The 18194-nt window shown below is 41.3% G+C and overlaps 1 protein-coding gene across 3 annotated transcripts in view; it reads left to right on the top strand.

Moving 5' to 3' along the window:
• LOC122564151 (AP-2 complex subunit beta) overlaps positions 1-18194 on the top strand; it is a 318942-nt gene that overhangs the window by 275751 nt on the left and 24997 nt on the right. For all 3 annotated transcript variants that reach the window (XM_087977539.1, XM_087977536.1, XM_087977537.1), the window contains one exon: positions 4483-4637. In XM_087977539.1, the coding sequence (XP_087833665.1) occupies positions 4483-4637 (155 nt within the window). The remainder of the gene's footprint in view (positions 1-4482; positions 4638-18194) is intronic.

The following is an 18194-nucleotide window of genomic DNA, read 5'->3' as shown; positions in this document are numbered from 1 at the left end:
CATTCCCTCAGGCAAGTGGGGAGTATTCTATCATGCTTCTGACTTATGCATTATAGATGGTGAACATAGTCAGAAAGTGAGTACCTCACTGCAAGATTCCTAGCCTCTGACGTCCTCTTGCAGCCATAGTGTTTATATGGCTCAATGATAATCCTCCAATATGTTGATAGTGGGGAATTCGGGGATGGTAATGCCATTAAATGTCAGTGGGTGCTGGTTAGATTCTCGCATGTTGGAGATAGTTATTGACTGGAGTTTGTGTGGTTCAAACCTTTCTTGCCACTTGCCAGGCCAAACCAAGATGTTCTCTAGATTTTGTATTTGGACATAGACTGTTTCCGTACCTGACGAGTCATTGCTGAGCATTATGCAAGCATCAGCATTATATCCCACACTTGACCTTGTGATAGAGGGAAGGTCATTGGTGGAGCCGTTGAAACATTTTGGGCTTAGGACATTACCCTCCCTGGATCTGAGATAACTGACCTACAACAACCACAATCATCATCTTTTGTGTCGTGGCTCCAGCCAGTGGAGAATTTTCCACCTGATTCTCCCTTATTCCAGTTTTGCTCAGGCCCCTTGATATTGAGGGCAGTCACTCTCTCAGTTAAGGGAAAGAAGTCACTGGTGGGAGTGGTCTATAGGCCCTCAACAGTAGTTACACTCTAGGGTGAGATGTAAATGAAGGTTTGTCGATGAAAAGTGTACAATGTCACCAACACACAGCACCACCTTAAGTACAAAGTACCTAGGTAACAAAATAAATAAAAAGTGGCACTACATTACAGATAGCTACGGCTACTACAGATATATTGGTTGTCATCTTCCACAATTATCTCAGTTCTAGAAGTGTCAAAACAGTTTGGAAACTTACAAATAAACAGCTCTATTCAGGACAAGAGGGAGAAAGAAAGTTGGAAACTAAATGCCAGTTAATTAAACATCATTCATTGGGAAACTGCTAGAGCCCATAGATAAGGAGATAGTAGCAGACTGTCAGTTAGAGCCAAAATGGTTTTGTGAAAGAGAAATAATATTTGACATGAGGATGTGATAAGCAAGGTGAATAAAGGGGAATAGTAAATGATGTACATTTTGGCATTTGAAAAGGCATTTTAAATGTGCCACGTAAAAAGTTACTGCACAAAATAAAAAATTGCGGGGTTGGATTTCCTATTGCGTGATTGTAAATGTGAAGTGTTGCATTTACGTCACCATGATATGGAGCTGCTGGTGCTGGACTGAGGTGAACAAAGTTAAAAATCACACAACACCAGGTGATAGTCCAACAGGTTTATTTGGAAGTACGAGCTTTCAGAGCGCTGCTCCTTCGTCGGGTAGCTGATGAAGGAGCAGCGCTCTGAAAGCTCATACTTCCAAATAAACCTGTTGGGCTATCACCTGGTGTTGTGTGACTTTTAGCATTAGCTAAGGCAAACTGAGGCAGGACTGATGGTAGGGCTCTGAGACAAAGTGACCAAGTGGAGTCGGAGGTCGACAGGGTGGTGAAGAAGGCGTTTGGCATGTTTGCCTTTATTGGTCAGAACATTATATTTGGGATTTGGGATGTCATTATTGCAGCTTGGTGGACATTGGAGTGTACAATTCTGGTCACTCTTCTATCGGAAAATTGTTAAACCGAGAGTTACAGCAAAGATATACAAGGATGTTGCCAGAGCTGGTGGGTTTGAGCTCAAGGGAGAGGCTGATTAGGCTGGGGCTTTTAGTCCTGGAAAGTCAGAAGCTGAGGGGTGACCTTACAGAAATTTAGAAAATCATCAGGGAGATAAGGTCAATAGCCAAGATCTTTTCCCCAGCATGGGGGAGTCCAAAATTAGATTTAATGTGAGAGGGCAGGAATTTAAAAATGCCTAAGGGGCAACTTTTTCACACAGAAGGTGGTGCGTGTATGGAAGAGCTGTCAGAGAAAGTGGTGGGGTTGGGTATAATTACAGCATTTAAAAGGCATCTGGATGAGTATATGAATAGGAAGGATTTAGAGGGATATAGGCCAAATACTGGTAATTGGGACTAAGTCAGATTGGGATGTCTGTGCTGAGCAAGTTGGATCAAAGGATTTGTTTCAAGGCTGTATGATTAGGGGATTCCTTAACAAACTGCAAAGAGAGGTGACATAAATGCATAACTTTCAGGTTGGCAAACTGTAACTGGTTGAATAGCCTGAACTATCTATATTCATGACATGAGTGAATGAACAGACTGTATGATTTACAAAGATAGATGGGAAAGCAAGCTGTGTGGTTGCAAGGGATATTAGTTGAGTGAGTGAGGGAGGGGGGCAGTGGGGGAAGAAATTGAAAGATGAAATGTAATGTAGGAAAATGTGAGCTTGTTGACTATGGCAGGAAGGGTAGAAAAGCAGAATCTTATTTAAACAGAGAGACTAGCTCAGAGGTATCTTGGCGTTCTTGCACATGAATCATAAATAGTTAGCTCCCAGGCACAGCAAATAATTAAAAAGGCAAATAGAATGTTTGCTGCTTTTGTACGAGAAATGAAGTAGGCAAATAGGGAAATCTTGCTCCAACTATGTTAGACTTTAGTGAGACCACACCTGGCTCCTGAAGCACTGTGTAGCTCTGTTGGCTGAATGTTTGTGATACAAAATGTTGCCAACAGCATGGGTTCAGTTCCTGTACTGGCTGAGGTCAGCACAAAGACCTGCCTTCTCCAGCTCACCACTCACCAATGGGGTGGTGAGCAGAGCCTAAGGATCACCAGTCATCTCTCTCTCACACAAGATCAGGCCAAGGCCCTCTGGGGCTTTCATTTGCAGTACTCAGTGCAGTTTTGGTCTCCTAACTGGAGGATTTCCTTTTGGAGCAAGTTCACTGTGCTGATTCAAGGGTGAAGAGGTTGGCTTCAAGAAAAGATTGAGCGCATTGGGCCTATACTTCTTGGAGTCATAGAGATGTACCGCACAGAAACAGACCCTTCGGTCCAACTTGTCCATGCCGACCAGATATCCTAACCCAATCTAGTCCCATTTGCCAGCACTATTCATATACCCATACAGAGATGATCTTATTAAAATGTAAGATTCTAAGGGGACTTGGTAAGATAGATGGCAAGAAAATGTTTCCACACTTCTGCAATTCTAGAACCACTGACATGGTATAAAAATAAGGCGCTGCCATTTAAGGTGGAGATTCCTTCTCTCAGGGTTGGGGGGTGTCATTCATCTTTGGAATTCTCTTTGCCAACAAGTAATAGAGGCAATAAGACTTAGGCCATTTGGTTCATCAAATCTGCTTCACTATTCAATAAGTTCATGGCTAATATAATAATCCTCAATTCCACTTTCCTGCCTTTTGCCCACACCACTTCATCTCTGTCCTAAATGGACAACCCCTTTCTCTGAGATTATGCCATCTGGATTCTTGTCCTAGACCCTCCCATAATGAGAAGCAGCCTCTTCAAATCTACCTTGTCAAGTTTCACCTTGGTTGCCTCTCACTCTTCTAAACTCCAATGAATAGAGCTCCAATATCTGAGTGAAACCTAGCGTACTTTAACTGGCATTTGCCTGTCATATTCCCTGCTGCACTTGGGTGCAAACTTATTATAATTCTTGCATGATGATCCCCAGATCATGCAGTGCTGGAACTTTCTGCTATTGAGTCTGGTCATTGAATGTTTTCACAACTGAGTTATGCAGATTTTTGATTAGTAAGGTTGCCATGGTCATGAGAGAAGCAAGGAAGTGAACTTGAGGCTGTGGGTTATTATCTTGTTGAATTGCTAAATAGGTTCAAGGACCAAAATGACTTACTCCAGCTTTTAGTGATGTTATTCTGTTGCAACTTTTAGTGAATGGTGCAAAAGCTTGGACATTTTTAGAAGCAGGCCACTTACTGAAGTCTAGTAAAGAATGCATTTTCTGTAAACATGGAATTTATTTTGGCATGCAGCTTCGATTTTTCAAGTCTTGCACCTGCCAGACTCTAAAATTCACTTTTAGAATTCTATAGGTACCAAACGTTCTTATAAAAGTCAAAACCAGAGGGTCATTGCCCTGGAACGTGGAATTTGCAATTGATCACTCGTCTTTTATTTGACATCAGGAGCCATAATCCACTACAGTTGGCTGTTTATTCCACTACTCAGAAATACCTGACCAATAGCCAAGTTAGCAACTAAACATCGGTCATTTTTCTAACAGTCGATTACCTGCACCTAACCTTATGTTTTACCAGTGACAGTTTGCACGGTACACTCTTGTGTGCAAATCTCTGCACCCTATTTGAATCTAACTTGCTTGTGTGACCTCTGAAATACAACCAAACAGGCCAGGAACGTAATGATCAAAAACAGCAATAAAAGTTCATTAAGGAATGAAGTCCAAAGGACATTTGAAAATAACCAAGCCATAGAGAGATCTCGAGAAGTAGCAACCAATTGAAGAAATGATGTAAGCAGTATTTTGCTCACCAGTACCGTGGTATTTTTTCTTTACAGACATGGTATCCAATAAATTGCAGAATAGCAATGTGTTTACCATTGCAAAGAGGAATGTGGAAGGCCAGGACATGTTGTACCAATCCTTGAAGCTAACCAATGGAATCTGGATGTTGGCAGAGTTACGCATTCAACCTGGAAACCCTAACTATACGGTAAGATCATGCACCAAAAGTCAAGAGTTTTCGATGAAATAATAATGTACTGGCATTAGAGCTCCAATATCTGAGTGAAACCTAGCGTACTTTAACTGGCGTTGAGGACTCTACAACGTATCTTCATTATCCCTGGGGAAGGCAGTTGAACTCAGGGCATGGTTAAGAACATGGGACTGGGATATCATAGCAATTACAGAAACATGGCTCAGGGATGGGCAGGACTGGCAGCTTAATGTTCCAGGATACAAATGCTACAGGAAGGACAGAAAGAGAAGCAAGAGAGGAGGGGAAGTGGCATTTTTGATAAGGGATAGCATTACAGCTGTGCTGAGGGAGGATATTCCTGTATATACATCTAGAGAAGTTATTTGAGTGGAACTGAGAAATAAGAAAGGGATGATCACCTTATTGGGATTGTATTATAGACCCCCTAATAGTCAGAGGGAGATTGAGAAACATACTTGTAAGGAGATCTCAGCTATCTGTAAGAATAATAGGGCAGTTATGGTCGGGGATTTTAACTTTCCGAACATAGACTGGGACTGCCATAGTGTTAAAGGTTTAGATGGAGAGAAATCTGTTAAGTGTGTACAAGAAAATGTTCTGATTCAGTATATGGATGTACCTACTAGAGAAGGTGCAAAACTTGACCTACTCTTGGGAAATAAGGCAGGGCAGGTGACTGAGGTGTCAGTGGGGGAGCACTTTGGGGCCAACGACCATAATTCTATTAGATTTAAAATAGTGATGGAAAAGGATAGACTGGATCTAAAAGTTGAAGTTCAGAGAAGGTATATTCCTGTTAGGGTGAAAGGAAAGGCTGGTAGGTATAGGGAATGCTGGATGACTAAAGAAAATTGAGGGTTTGGTTAAGAAAAAGAAGGAAGCGTATGTATGGTATTGACAGGATAGATCGAGTGAATGCTTAGAAGAGTATAAACGCAGTAGGAATATACTTAAGAGGGAACTCAGGAGGGCAAAAAGGGGACATGAGATAGCTTTGGCAAATAGAATTAAGGAGAATCCAAGGGGTTTTTACAAATACATTAAGGACGAAAGGGAAACTAGGGAGAGAATAGGGCCCCTCAAAGATCAACAAAGTGGTCTTTGTGGAGCCGCAGAAAATGGGGGAGATACTAAATGAGTATTTTGCATCAATATTTACTGTGGAAAAGGATATGGAAGATATAGAAAGTAGCAAAATAGATGGTGACACCTTGCAACATGTCATATTATAGAGGAGGAAGTGCTGGATGTCTTGAAACGCATAAAGGTGGATAAATCCCCAGGACCTAATCAGGTGTACCCTAGAACTCTGTGGGAAGCTAGAGAAGTGATTGCTGGGCCTCTTGCTGAGATATTTGTATCATCGATAGTCACAGGTGAGGTGCCGGAAAACTGGAGGTTGGCTAACGTGGTGCCACTCTTTAAGAAGGGTGGTAAGGACAAGCCAGGGAACTATAGACCAGTGAGCCTGACGTCGGTGGTGGGCAAGTTGTTGGAGGGAATCCTGAGGGACAGGATGTACATGTATTTGGAAAGACAAGGACTAATTCGGGATAGTCGACATGGCTTTGTGTGTGGGAAATCATGTCTCACAAACTTGATTGAGCTTTTTGAAGAAGTAACAGAGAAGATTGATGAAGGCAGAGCAGTAGATATGATCTATATGGACTTCAGTAAGGCGTGCGACAAGGTTCCCCATGGGAGACTGATTAGCAAGGTTAGATCTCACCGAATAAAGGGAGAACTAGCCATTTGGATACAGAACTGGCTCAAAGGTAGAAGACAGGGTGGTGGTGGAGGGTTGTTTTTCAGACAGGAGGCCTGAGACCAGTGGAGTGCCACAAGGATCGGTGCTGGGTCTCTACTTTTTGACATTTGCATAAATGATTTGGATGCGAGCATAAGAGGTACAGTTTGCAGATGACATCAAAATTGGAGGTGTAGTGGACAGCGAAGAAGGTTACCTCAGGTTATAGCAGGATCTTGATCAGATGGGCCAATGGGCTGAGAAATGACAGATGGAGTTTAATTCATATAAATGCGAGGTGCTGCATTTTGGGAAAGCAAATCTTAGCAGGACTTATACATTTAATGGTAAGATCCTAGAGAGTGTTGCTGAACAAAGAGACCTTGGAGTGCAGGTTCATAGCTCCTTGAACATGGAGTCACAGGTAGATAGGATAGTGAAGAAGGTGTTTGGTATGCTTTCTTTTATTGATCAGAGTATTGAGTACAGGAGTTGGGAGGTCATGTTGTGGCTGTACAGGACATTGGTTAGGCCACTGTTGGAATATTGTATGCAGTTCTGTTTGTCTTCCTGTCGGAAAGATGTGAAACTTGAAAGGGTTCAGAAAAGATTTACAAGGATGTTGCCAGAGTTGGAGGATCTGAGCTATAGGGAGAGGCTGAACAGGCTGGGGCTGTTTTCCCTGGAGCATCTGAGGCTGAGGGGTGACCTTACAGAGGTTTACAAAATTATGAGGGGCATGGATACGATAAATAGACAAAGTCTTTTCCCTGGGATCGGGGAGTCCAGAACTAGAGGGCATAGGTTTAGGATGAGAGGGGAAAGATATAAAAGAGACCTAAGGGGCAACTTTTTCACGCAGAGGGTAGTACGTGTATGGAAAGAGTTGCCAGAGGATGTGGTGGAGGCTGGTACAATTGCAACATTTAGAAGGCATTTGGATGGGTATATGAATAGGAAGGGTTTGGAGGGATATGGGCCGGGTGCTGGCAGGTGGGACTAGATTGGGTTTGGATATCTGGTTGGCTTGGACAGGTTGGACCGAAGGGTCTGTTTCTGTGCTGTACGTTTCTATGACTCTCATTTACTGAACTGAGCATAAGGGAAGCTTGAGGGAAAATCAAGTTATGGTGGATTGCAGGGTGTTAGGGTGACAGTGGAATGGTGGTTATGCATGTTGAATAATGTGCAGAGTTCAGGGAGGTGTACTTATTCATTTCTCTTTGCCTGATTGTCTGTCTCAATGGTGAAAGAAGTTGACTGATAATAGATTATCTTGTGTTGTAACGGTGTCCTGAAACACAAGCTTCAAGGCTGTTGAGAACATGAGCCCAGCCATTGTTACAGGAATAATGAGAATGGCTGTATTAATTTATTTGCATTGCAAAATACTGACAAAGCATTGACTAGGTATCTAGTTTGTTCATTATTTTCTAATTACTGCATTCGCTTAACTGTTATTGCAGTGTACTTTGGAGATTAGCTGTGAAGTGCTGTTGGTTTTCAATTTTGTAGAATTATAGAATTCTTACAGTGTGGAAAAAGGCCATTCGGCCAAATTGGTCCAAACCAACCCTCCGAAGAGCATCCCACCCATACCCATCCCTCTACCCTATTCCCGTAATCCTGCATTTTCCATGGCTGACCCACCTAACCTGCAACTGAACACTATTGGCAATTTAGCATGGCCAATTCACCTAACCTTCTCATCTTTGGACTCTGGGTGGAAACCAACGCACCCGGTGGAAACCCACACAGTCACAGGGAGAATGTGCATACTCCACACAGTCTCCAAGGGTGAAATTGAACCCGGGTTCCTGGGGGTGCTGTGAGGGAGCAACTAATCACTGTGCCACCCTTTTAATTTTTTTTTCTCTCTCTCTCACTCACTCACTCACTCACTTTCTGTGTGTGTGTCTCTCTCTCTCTCTCTGTGTCTCTGTCTCCCTCTCCCTCACTGTCTGTCTCTTCATCTTCCCCCTCACACTCCCTGTCTCCCTCTCCTTCTCCCTCTGTGTCTCTGGCCCTGACCCCACTACCAGGTGATTTGTTGTGTGTGCCTTCCTAAGTCCCGGTTCCAGGCAGAGCCCCGCAAGTCTCTGTCTGTCTCTCTCTCTCTCTCTCTTTCTTTCTCTGTCACACTGCTGCTAAAGTGAGAAGACAGCACCATTAGATTGAAACTGTTTTGCTATATTTGCATTTGCCAAGGGTATGTTTAAGAGATGCTGCTATACTGGAACAGCTGATGAGTATTGGTTAAATAAAATATTATTCTGTTAAGTATTCGGATTCCTTTTTTTTTTGTTTGTAATATAACTGTGGTATAAGAATGAAGTGTGTTTGCTTAAAACCTAACAGTTTAACCAATCACATCACATCTAGAAGGCAGCACTTTAAATCAGATGAAAGTTAGGATCCAAGCTATCTCCTTGATGTGTTGTGAGGGAGTTTGGTCTGGTCTGGTCCATAACAAACATAATTAAAACAGATTGCCTGATCACTGTCACATTGCTGTTCTTAGAACCTTACTGTGTGTAAATTGATTGTCTTGTTTCCCTGCAGTACAACAGTGATGAGTGAAAGTATTAGATTGGTGAAGTAATTGGGCCATTCTGTGGTTGTGAAAGGAGCAATTAATATGCAATTCTTCTTCCATTTCTCACAGTAGCTATCCTGTGGATCCATGTGTAATGACCAGTAATTGTCAAATTAAGGCTTGCCAAATTATCAACTTGGCACTGCGGCCGCAGAATATCAGCACAATCTGGAAGTTGTACCGGCTGATCTGATGAGGGCACTTATGGATCTTTATTTTAGTACTGGCAGATTCAGTGATTCTTAATTCCAGTCAACTCCCATTAGGTTCCCATGGAGCATATTCGATTAGAGCTATTAATTCTGTTTCTATCTGCAAATGCTGCCTGGCCTGTTGTGTTTCCCAGCCTTTTTTGTCTTTGTATTAAGCATAATGTTTATCCTGAGCAGGGGAACTTTACAGATATTTCAGAGTTCATTATGTATTACTTAAACCTCAGCAATTTAACCGGGTTCCTCATTCAGGGAAGGATCAAAATGGTCACAATGTGGCCGAATATGAGAGAGTTCACCTGGGAAGTAGAGATCAAAATGTACTGATTTCCATATCACTAAGTGGGAACATTGTCAAAAGTCACTGTTAAAAAGTTACACATGCAAAGTTCTATAGTTTGATATCTCAGCACTCAAGCCTTTTTGCAAAGTGCCAATCTGTAGTTTCAGCCGTTTCACAGCGCAGTGCCTTTTCTTTATCCGTGCATGCAGGCTTGACTCATCTGACTACCTTGTCAAACTAACACACACTCCATAAAGTTCAGATCTTGAATGAATTATGCAAATTCCAGACCACAGTGTGCAAAGCCCGTCAGAAAAGTTTTCTGCCTCTGGATGGCTTCTAATGCAGAAAGATCTGATCTCCTCCCCCACCCACAGCAAATATTGACATAGATTTTGCCCAACATTAACAGCACTGCATGACTTTCCCGTCACCTGCAAAAGATATTATTTGGCTACTTGTTTGTATTCAGTTTTGGGTAGCAATATCAGGAAAGATGTATTGGTCTGAGAGGAGTTGCAGTGTTATTTGCCAGATTTATACCAGGGCTTCAAAGCATTAAATTGAGGGAAGATTGTAGAAAGCTAGCTTTTATTCCTTGAGTTTATAATGTTGAGGGGTGATCTCATCAGGGAAGCACAATCTTAACATTAGAACCAGGCCATTTGGAAGTGAAATCAAGAATCATTGCTGATTCTCATAATCAGGGCTGCAGATGCTGGAGATCAGAGTCGAAGAGTGTGGTGCTGGAAAATCACAGCAGGTCAGAGTCGACGTTTCGAGCATAAGCTCTTCATCAGGAATGATTGGGTGGCCCAAGGGGGCTGAGAGATAAATGGGAGGGAGGTGTGGCTGGGGCTGGGGGGGAAGGTATCTAGGAATGTGATAGATGGACCAGGGTGGGTGTGAAGGTGATAGGTCGGAGAGGAGGGTAGAGCGGTTAGGTGGGAAGGAAGATGGACAGGTAGGACAGATCAAGAAGGCAGTGCCAAGTTGGAAGGTATGCAATATATGTTGGAAATCTGGAACTTGCTTCCAGTGGTCCCTTGTCAATTGAATTTTTGAAGACTGAGAATGATAGATTCTTGTTTGGTAAAAGTATCAAGGAATTTGGAGTAAAATGGTGGTTAAGTGCTATGTTTTATAAGATTGTCACGTTTGGGACTATGTTTTAATGTATGATAAAATGGAGGATTGATGGGACAGGATAAAGCTATTTGCTTGTCAGATAACATTAATGTAAGATCAAAAAAACTGGTAAAACTTCAGAAGGCTAGGCCTGCACTTGGAAAAAGAAACAAAGATCCGATTTGATTTCAGATCAAAAGCTTTCCGTTTGAACCTAATGGAAGATGACTGGAATTAATAATAATTGAATTTTCCAGTACCACAGTAAAGATCCATAAATACCCTCAATACAACAGCAGATTTCCTTCCCTAAAGTGATTAGTTTTTAATGATAATTGATGATTATTTCTTGGTCATCATTGTGGGCACCAGTTTTCAATTCCAGATTGAATAAGACAATTGCCACGGTAGGGTTTGTTTTATTACTCCACTGACAGTATCACTACACCGCTACCACCTCAGCTAATTTTAGTGACAAAATTCTTAAAGTTGTAAACTTTCACAGCTGGAATTAAAGCTCTTTTACTTCAAAGATATAGCCAATGATTTTCATCCAACAGCAGCTCCAACCCTCCCAAGTTCCACAAACCTGGCCTTCACTAAAATTGCTGTCTTCTCCAGAACCTCTACAGCACTATTCTTTCTCAATGGCATGTTCTCAGAATCCTCTAATAATCTTGTGCACTGTGTAGTTGAGTTTGATCAGACGATTCCGTTAAGTAACCGAAGCAGTAACGTTATTTCTGCCAGCTCTTGGATTCGGTCTTTGTTTTTTTTCACCTTACCACTCAGCAGAGTGATCTGAACTCAGATGGTTCTCTGTCTATTATCTGGTTTCAACTGGTTGCAGTTTCCCCAGAAACCTCAAGTTTCAGGCTGTCTCTCAATTAGGGTCTGATTCAGAAAGTGCAAGCTTTGAAACCAGGGTCAGTGCACTCATTAGATAATTCAACAATTAATCTGGTCAGACAGTACCCCTGTTCCTCTTCCTCCTGTCCTGCAAATTGCAAATTCCATCATGTGATGTAATTGTAAAAATGCAACAAGTGAAAATTTACCTCCGTGACTTCAGTGGCAGAAGTTCTCAACAACGTGGGTTACAGTCCCATTATTGGAGAGATTCTTTTCCCTGGAAAATGGAGAAAATTATTGAATCTGGAACTTTGCAAGTGAGAAGTGGAAAATATGCCATTGAAAAGCAGCAACTGTGTAAACACGTTTATCCCAGCTTTGATTACTTTCTGAAGGATGACTTATTATAATGCAGTAACACAGATGGGATCCCATTTGTGACATTTCACAAAATTTTATTTCACAGGTTCAAATAGAGCTCATAGTGTGCATTTGATTTCCAAACTGTTCTCAGCCCAACCTGTTCTTCTGGCACAGGTGGGGTTTGAACCCAGGTCTCTTGATCAGAGGTAGGGACACTACCACTGCATCACAAGTGGCTTGCACGATTATATAATCCATTTGGAAATCATGTCCAATTAAGTCTTCATTGCTTTTCATTGGGACCTTAACTACTTCGCTACTCATGTACGAACTGTTCAATCTTCTGGGACTGCAAAGACTTTTCTTTCTTCTAACATGGAAGAGCGAGGGGGATCTCATAGAAACATATAAAATCCTGGTGGGACTGGACACGCAAGATGTGGGAAGAATGTTCCTGATGGGGAAGTCCAGAACTAGGGGTTCACTGTCTAAGAATAAGGGGTAAGCTATTCAAGACGAAGATGGGGATGAATTTCTTCACTCAGACAGTTGTGAACCTGTGGAATTCTCTTCCAAAGAAAGCTGTTTGGGCCAATCCATTAGATCTATTCAAGAGGGAGCAGACACTGCCCTTGCGGCTAAAGGGATCAACGCGTATGGAGAGAAAATGGGAGTGGGATACTGAGATTGTATGATCAGCCGTGACCATATTGAATGGTGGTACAGGCTCAAAGGGCTGAATGACCTTCTCCTGCATCTGTTTTCAACGCTTCTGTGTTTGCTTGGAAAACTGCAGTGTTAGCTTTTTGTCCAAGCTCTGAGTAATTAATTGTGAGCCGTGTTGCAGACCAATCCTGTATAATCAAATAGGTCTCTGTTTTCAACCAAATGTTGGTTCCCTAACTCTTTGTTTAAGATTTGTTTTATCTGCCGGTACCTGGTTCAAAGTTTGACCATGAATTCCATGAAAATTGTCTAAATAATGTGGACAGCTCAAGAAGCAAATTTAAAACTCTTGCATATCTTGATTTCTTTTGTGACTTTGTTGATGCAGTGGTAATGCCTCTACCTCTGGGCTAGGAGATCCGCGTTCACGTTCTATCTGCTCCAAAAGTATGCATTAACATCCCTGAGCAGGTGTATTAGAAAATATCTATCTTGATTTCAGAAGTTAATTGATGGACTAAGCATAAGTAGTGAAGATGATCTTTGGTTGTATTTTGCACAGTTATTTTCTTACAGAGTGGAGGCTTGGAAAATATATCTGTTTTTTCAGGTTGTTGTTCAGTCTGCCGCACTCTGAATCATCTTCCAATTTATGGTATTTGCGATGTCACTTTAACTGATGTTCACACTGTAATCATTGCTGCTGTTTTGACTGTTGTACCCATGCTCAGATTTGACATCTGGCCCCACAGCATCTCCCACTCGTTCCACTCAAAATTTATTTCTCACAATGCTGGGTCAGTTGAAATATCCAGTTTTAAGAACCAGAGAAAAATCTCGCAATGTTTAAATAAATGCATTTACAATTCTAATGAGTAGAGTTTGTGGAAAATACATTATGCATGAAACTGCAGAACTTAACCAAAAGTACATTTTCCTGGAAATCATTATAATGAATGTTGTTCAATGATAATAAGATTTGAGATGCCTTGCAGGGGGAATGTGAGTGATGGATTTGGGAAACGTGGAGGGAAACTACAGGAACTAGTGTTGGTTGCAGTATTAATTGAATAGACTGCCTCATCTGTCTTAGCTACCTGATGATTAGAAGGGAGTGCCGTGTTAGAGTTCTCCTGCATGGAGTTTAAAATAAGGACTAAAGATTTGCCACTGATATCATTTCTGTGCATCTCCTGGAATTATAACTGGGAGAGAGCCACAGAAGAGACCTCAGGCTTTTATCTCTATGGGAAACGACTTGCTATGCTTGGAAACCAAGTGAGGGGAAAAGAATAAATCCTTTCAGATTTATCATTAGGGTCTTCAATCAGTAAATGGGAACGTGCCCCTATCTATACCTTCTCTATAAAGGATACTGGTGGTTCATTTGACAAAAATGTTTAATTTACTGAATGCATTGTAGAGTGAATTGTATTGGCTTTGTGCCCCAGTATATCAAAAGATGCTTTGGAAACTGATCCAAACTTAAATCTAAAACAGTGTAAAGTGTCCATTTTAGGCTTCTGTTCAAAGGCTCAAATATGGTTTTTGAAACTTCATATTGACCTGTATTAACACTAAAACCAAATATTCTTTAGTGTGTGGAATCCATTTTCAGCAGCTGCCTAGCAGTGTGCATGATTCCACAATGAGTGCAGCTGGACATAAGTACTTGGTGTCCTCTTGTACTTCCTTCATTCTAAAGCACATTTTGTTTCTCTGTAATTGTCAATATTTGGGTAAAATGCTGAACAGCTGACCAATTTGTGCTTAATGGTCAACGTGCTTTTGATTTTTTTTAAAAAGAAAGGGATTGAGAGAATGCAACAGGTCAAAGAGCCAGTCTTCAACCTATGTTTAGTCTAATCCAGATGACATATTTTTCCACCAATTCGTTGATGAGGTCCAATTCCTTCCACACGTGGGACCGTATCATTAAATGATCCCTAATCTGTCACTAATCGATAATAGCGCTCCAAAGAACTGCAGAATGGGAAATGTGGAAAGAAATGTCAGGTTGATGCATTGGGAAGCACCCTTCTGAAGTGCCCGAAGAAGGTTGAAAAGAAGGAGATTTACAGTTCATCAGGTTGTATTGATTTTGACAGTAGGGTGTTGAAGTGGGAAGAATTGAGTTTTTTCTGCACTAATATCCTTCAGCTGGCAGAACACACCTTCATTTATGAAAAGTTGCTCTCTATTTTAGATGATTTGAATGGTTTCCCGTGTGGTCCTCACTATAGCCAGGGAATACAAAGCAGGAAGTTCCCATGTCCTGTCCATAATATATGCTGAGCTAACAAATATTTCATGGTCAGGATACTGTATAATATGTTGAGCATTTTGTTACATTGCCATCTTTGTTGGGGATGTGTAATTGAAGGTAATTCAATAGTGAAATGAAAACAAAGTGCCAAAGAAACTCAGCAGGTCTGGCAACATCTATGGAGGGAGAGAAATAGAGTATTGAGTCCAGTGTAATTCACTCTGACGAAGCTGGTAATTCTCCAGGTTGCAGAAGTGCGCTAAGTTGAGGTCATGGCAAATCTGAAGCTAATTCAGAGATCGAGCAACCCAAGAAGGTTCACATAGAGTCCATCGAGTCATAGAGATGTACAGCACAGAAGCAGACCCTTCACTCCAACTCGTCCATGTCAACCAGATATTCCAACCCAGTCTAGTGCCACCTGCCAGCACTTGGCCCATATCCGTCCAAATCCTTCCCAGTCATATACCCATCCAGTTGCCTTTGAAATGTTGCAATTGTATCAGCCTCCACCACTTCCTCTGGCAGCTCATTCCATACACGTACCACTCTCTGAGTGAAGAAGTTTCCCCTTAGGTCTCTTTTTACATCTTTCCCCTATCACCCTAAACCTGTGCCCCCTAGTTCTGGACTCCCGACCCCAGGGAAACGACTTTGTCTATTTATCCTATCCATGCCCCTCATAATTTTGTAAACCTTTATAAGGTCATCCCTCAGCCTCCGATGCTCCAGCCTGTTCAGCCTCTCCCTGTAGCTCAGATCCTCTAACCCTGGCAACATCCTTGTAAATCTTTATTGAACCCTTTCAAGTTTCACAACATCTTCCCGATAGGAAGGAGACCAGAACTGCACGCAATATTCCAACAGTGGCCTAACCAATGTCCTGTACAGCTGCAACATGACCTCCCAACTCCTGTACTCAATACTCTGACCAATAAAGGAACACATACCACATGATAAATGTGGAAACAGAAATGGGTGTTATCAAGCAGAAAGATGAAGAGTTCTGTTTGCTCAGAAGGCAGGAGCTAATTCCAGCACTAATTGTAGAAACAAAAGTCATTGATATGCAGCTTGCTTTGTTGATAGTTTGCAGACACTTATTTTAAGGCACTGAAGGATACCTAGCACCTCCAACATTGGGTTAATGTGTTCAGATCAGGGGTGAAAGCTTACGTTGATGATGAATTGAGATTTTAAAATTATAAAGGCACTGTTTTGCTCCTGGCTTGGTCTTGGAATTTTGAGTGTTAATGATGTGCTTACTTTGTTTATGTTAATAATGATTTAGGAGTAGATGGGGAGGAGGAGGAGACCTGTGTTACAAGGTTGTGTAGGGAGGCCTTCAATTTGCTTTGGGTTTCCCAGAGTCCTAGCTTTTAGTGTCAAAATGTAGCCAAAAATATCAAAATGTTATCCTCATCACAGATCATGATGTCATCTGGACAGGGACCTAAAATTATTTCCTCCATTTGCTTTAAATGTTAGCATAAAATGGTTTTTAAAAAAGACAGGAGTAGATCAAGCTTGTTTTTTTTATTAGATTGTGATTTATCTATTCTTCACTCTATTTCCCTGCAATGGTTCTATATACCATAACACCTATCCCTAACAAAATCTCCCAAGTTTAAAGATTATAATTAACCCCCAGTCTTCATAGCTTGTGGGCGATAGGGCAGGAAGAGAGTTCCAGAAATCCATTACTTCGTATGCATCATCATTCCTGACATGATTTTGGGTTATAGTAGGAAAATAACTTTCACCTCCAGTAAGTGCTGTGTTTGATAAGATTGATATCGCTGGATAATGAGAATCCAAATGAGTTAGTTGAGCAGAGATTTGGGGCTACTAATACGCCAATCACTAAATAATGCCTTCTGTTCTGAATTTTTGCTTTTGCTATATGGGGTCACCACAATGCTGGTTAATAACCTTCCTGTCAGCAATTAGTCTTGAGTTTGGCAGCTAATGTTTACAGTCAGATGCCCTTTCTAGCAAGGGAGGCCTGACAAAAATGCAAACCAACCAGTAGGGTTTATTTCTAGAAGGATAATATTGAAGGGTAGAGAAATAATGCTAAATTATATCGAACCTTTGTTAGACCACATAGGAATAATGTGAGAAAATCTAGTCACCATATTATATAAGGGATATTGAGGTCCTGATAATGGTGCGGAAAGGATTTATAACAGTAATACCAGAATTGCGACCTATCAGGAGAGGGTGAGCAAGCTGGATCATTCTCTTGAAAAGAAAAAGCTGAAAGTAGATGCAGTAGAGCTCTTGACAATTTCAGAATGGTTTTGTCAGTGTAAATGCAAAGAGAATTTCTACTTGTGGGAAAGAGCAACTAGAGGTTATCAATGTAAGAGGGTCACTAAGAAAGTTAATAGGAAATTCAGAAGAATTTTCTTCACCCAAAGAGTGGCACACATCGCTACCATAGGGAGCAATTGAGGTGAGTTGTACAGATATATTTACAGGAAAGCTGGGTAAGTATGAAGGAGAAAAGAATCGGAGGTTATTCTGATGGAGTTAAGTAAGGATGGATGAAAGTAAAGCTGGAATTGAACACAGATTAATTGGACCAAATAGCCTGTCTCTGTGCTGTATGTTTTATGCAATCCTAAATATGCAATTGTTGAATTATCCAACTTTAAATTTAAGGTTATATGACACTTTTATTCTGAATTATCCAGAAAAAAAAGGCTTCACTCCATCTACCTTATTAAATCCTTTTAATCATGTTAAATTAGACCTACATTCTCAATACTCTGTGGGAAAATGTTTCACCGACGTAGATTTAAAATGATTAGATCATTAAAAGTTGATGCGAGTTTGAGACCAAGTTTATCTCCAGGCTCTCCAGAAAATTGCCCTATTTAATGGCCCAGAATTTGTTGCCAAACTAACAGCAAGTTTAATATTGCTTATTAATACGTTTATTCAGCAATTTGTGGTAAAGAAGAGGGAGCTTGTGAATTATTAATCTCAACAAGTTGCTAGATGATTTTGCCTCAGACCTACCTTAGCTTCATGAAACCTTCCCTTATTTTTAAGAACTTGTTGGTTTGCACATTAAATTCACTGAACTGTTAAGTCTCATTATTGCAAAGTTGAATAGAGCATTGAGATGTATAGCGTGGAAACAGACCCTTCAGTCCAACTTGTCCAGGCTGACCAGAGATCCTACTCTGATCTAGTCCCATTTTCCAGCAGTTGACCCGTATCCCTCTAAACCCTTCCTGTTCATATGCCCATCCTGATGCCTTTTAAATGTTGTAATTGTACCAGCCTCCACCACTTCCTCTGACAGCTCATTCCATACACGCACCACCCTCTGTGTGAAAAGGTTGCCCCTTAGGTCTCTTTTATATCTTCCCCTCTCATCCAAAACCTAGGTCCTCTAGTTCTGGACTGCCACAACCCCAGGGA

Source organism: Chiloscyllium plagiosum, unplaced genomic scaffold (genome assembly GCF_037043375.1).
Source record: "Chiloscyllium plagiosum isolate Xiang-an unplaced genomic scaffold, Cpla_swu_hap1 HiC_scaffold_31, whole genome shotgun sequence".
NCBI classification, from domain to species: domain Eukaryota; kingdom Metazoa; phylum Chordata; class Chondrichthyes; order Orectolobiformes; family Hemiscylliidae; genus Chiloscyllium; species Chiloscyllium plagiosum.
Note: the sequence above shows the minus strand (reverse complement) of the source record. Positions and strands in the feature narration are given on the sequence as shown.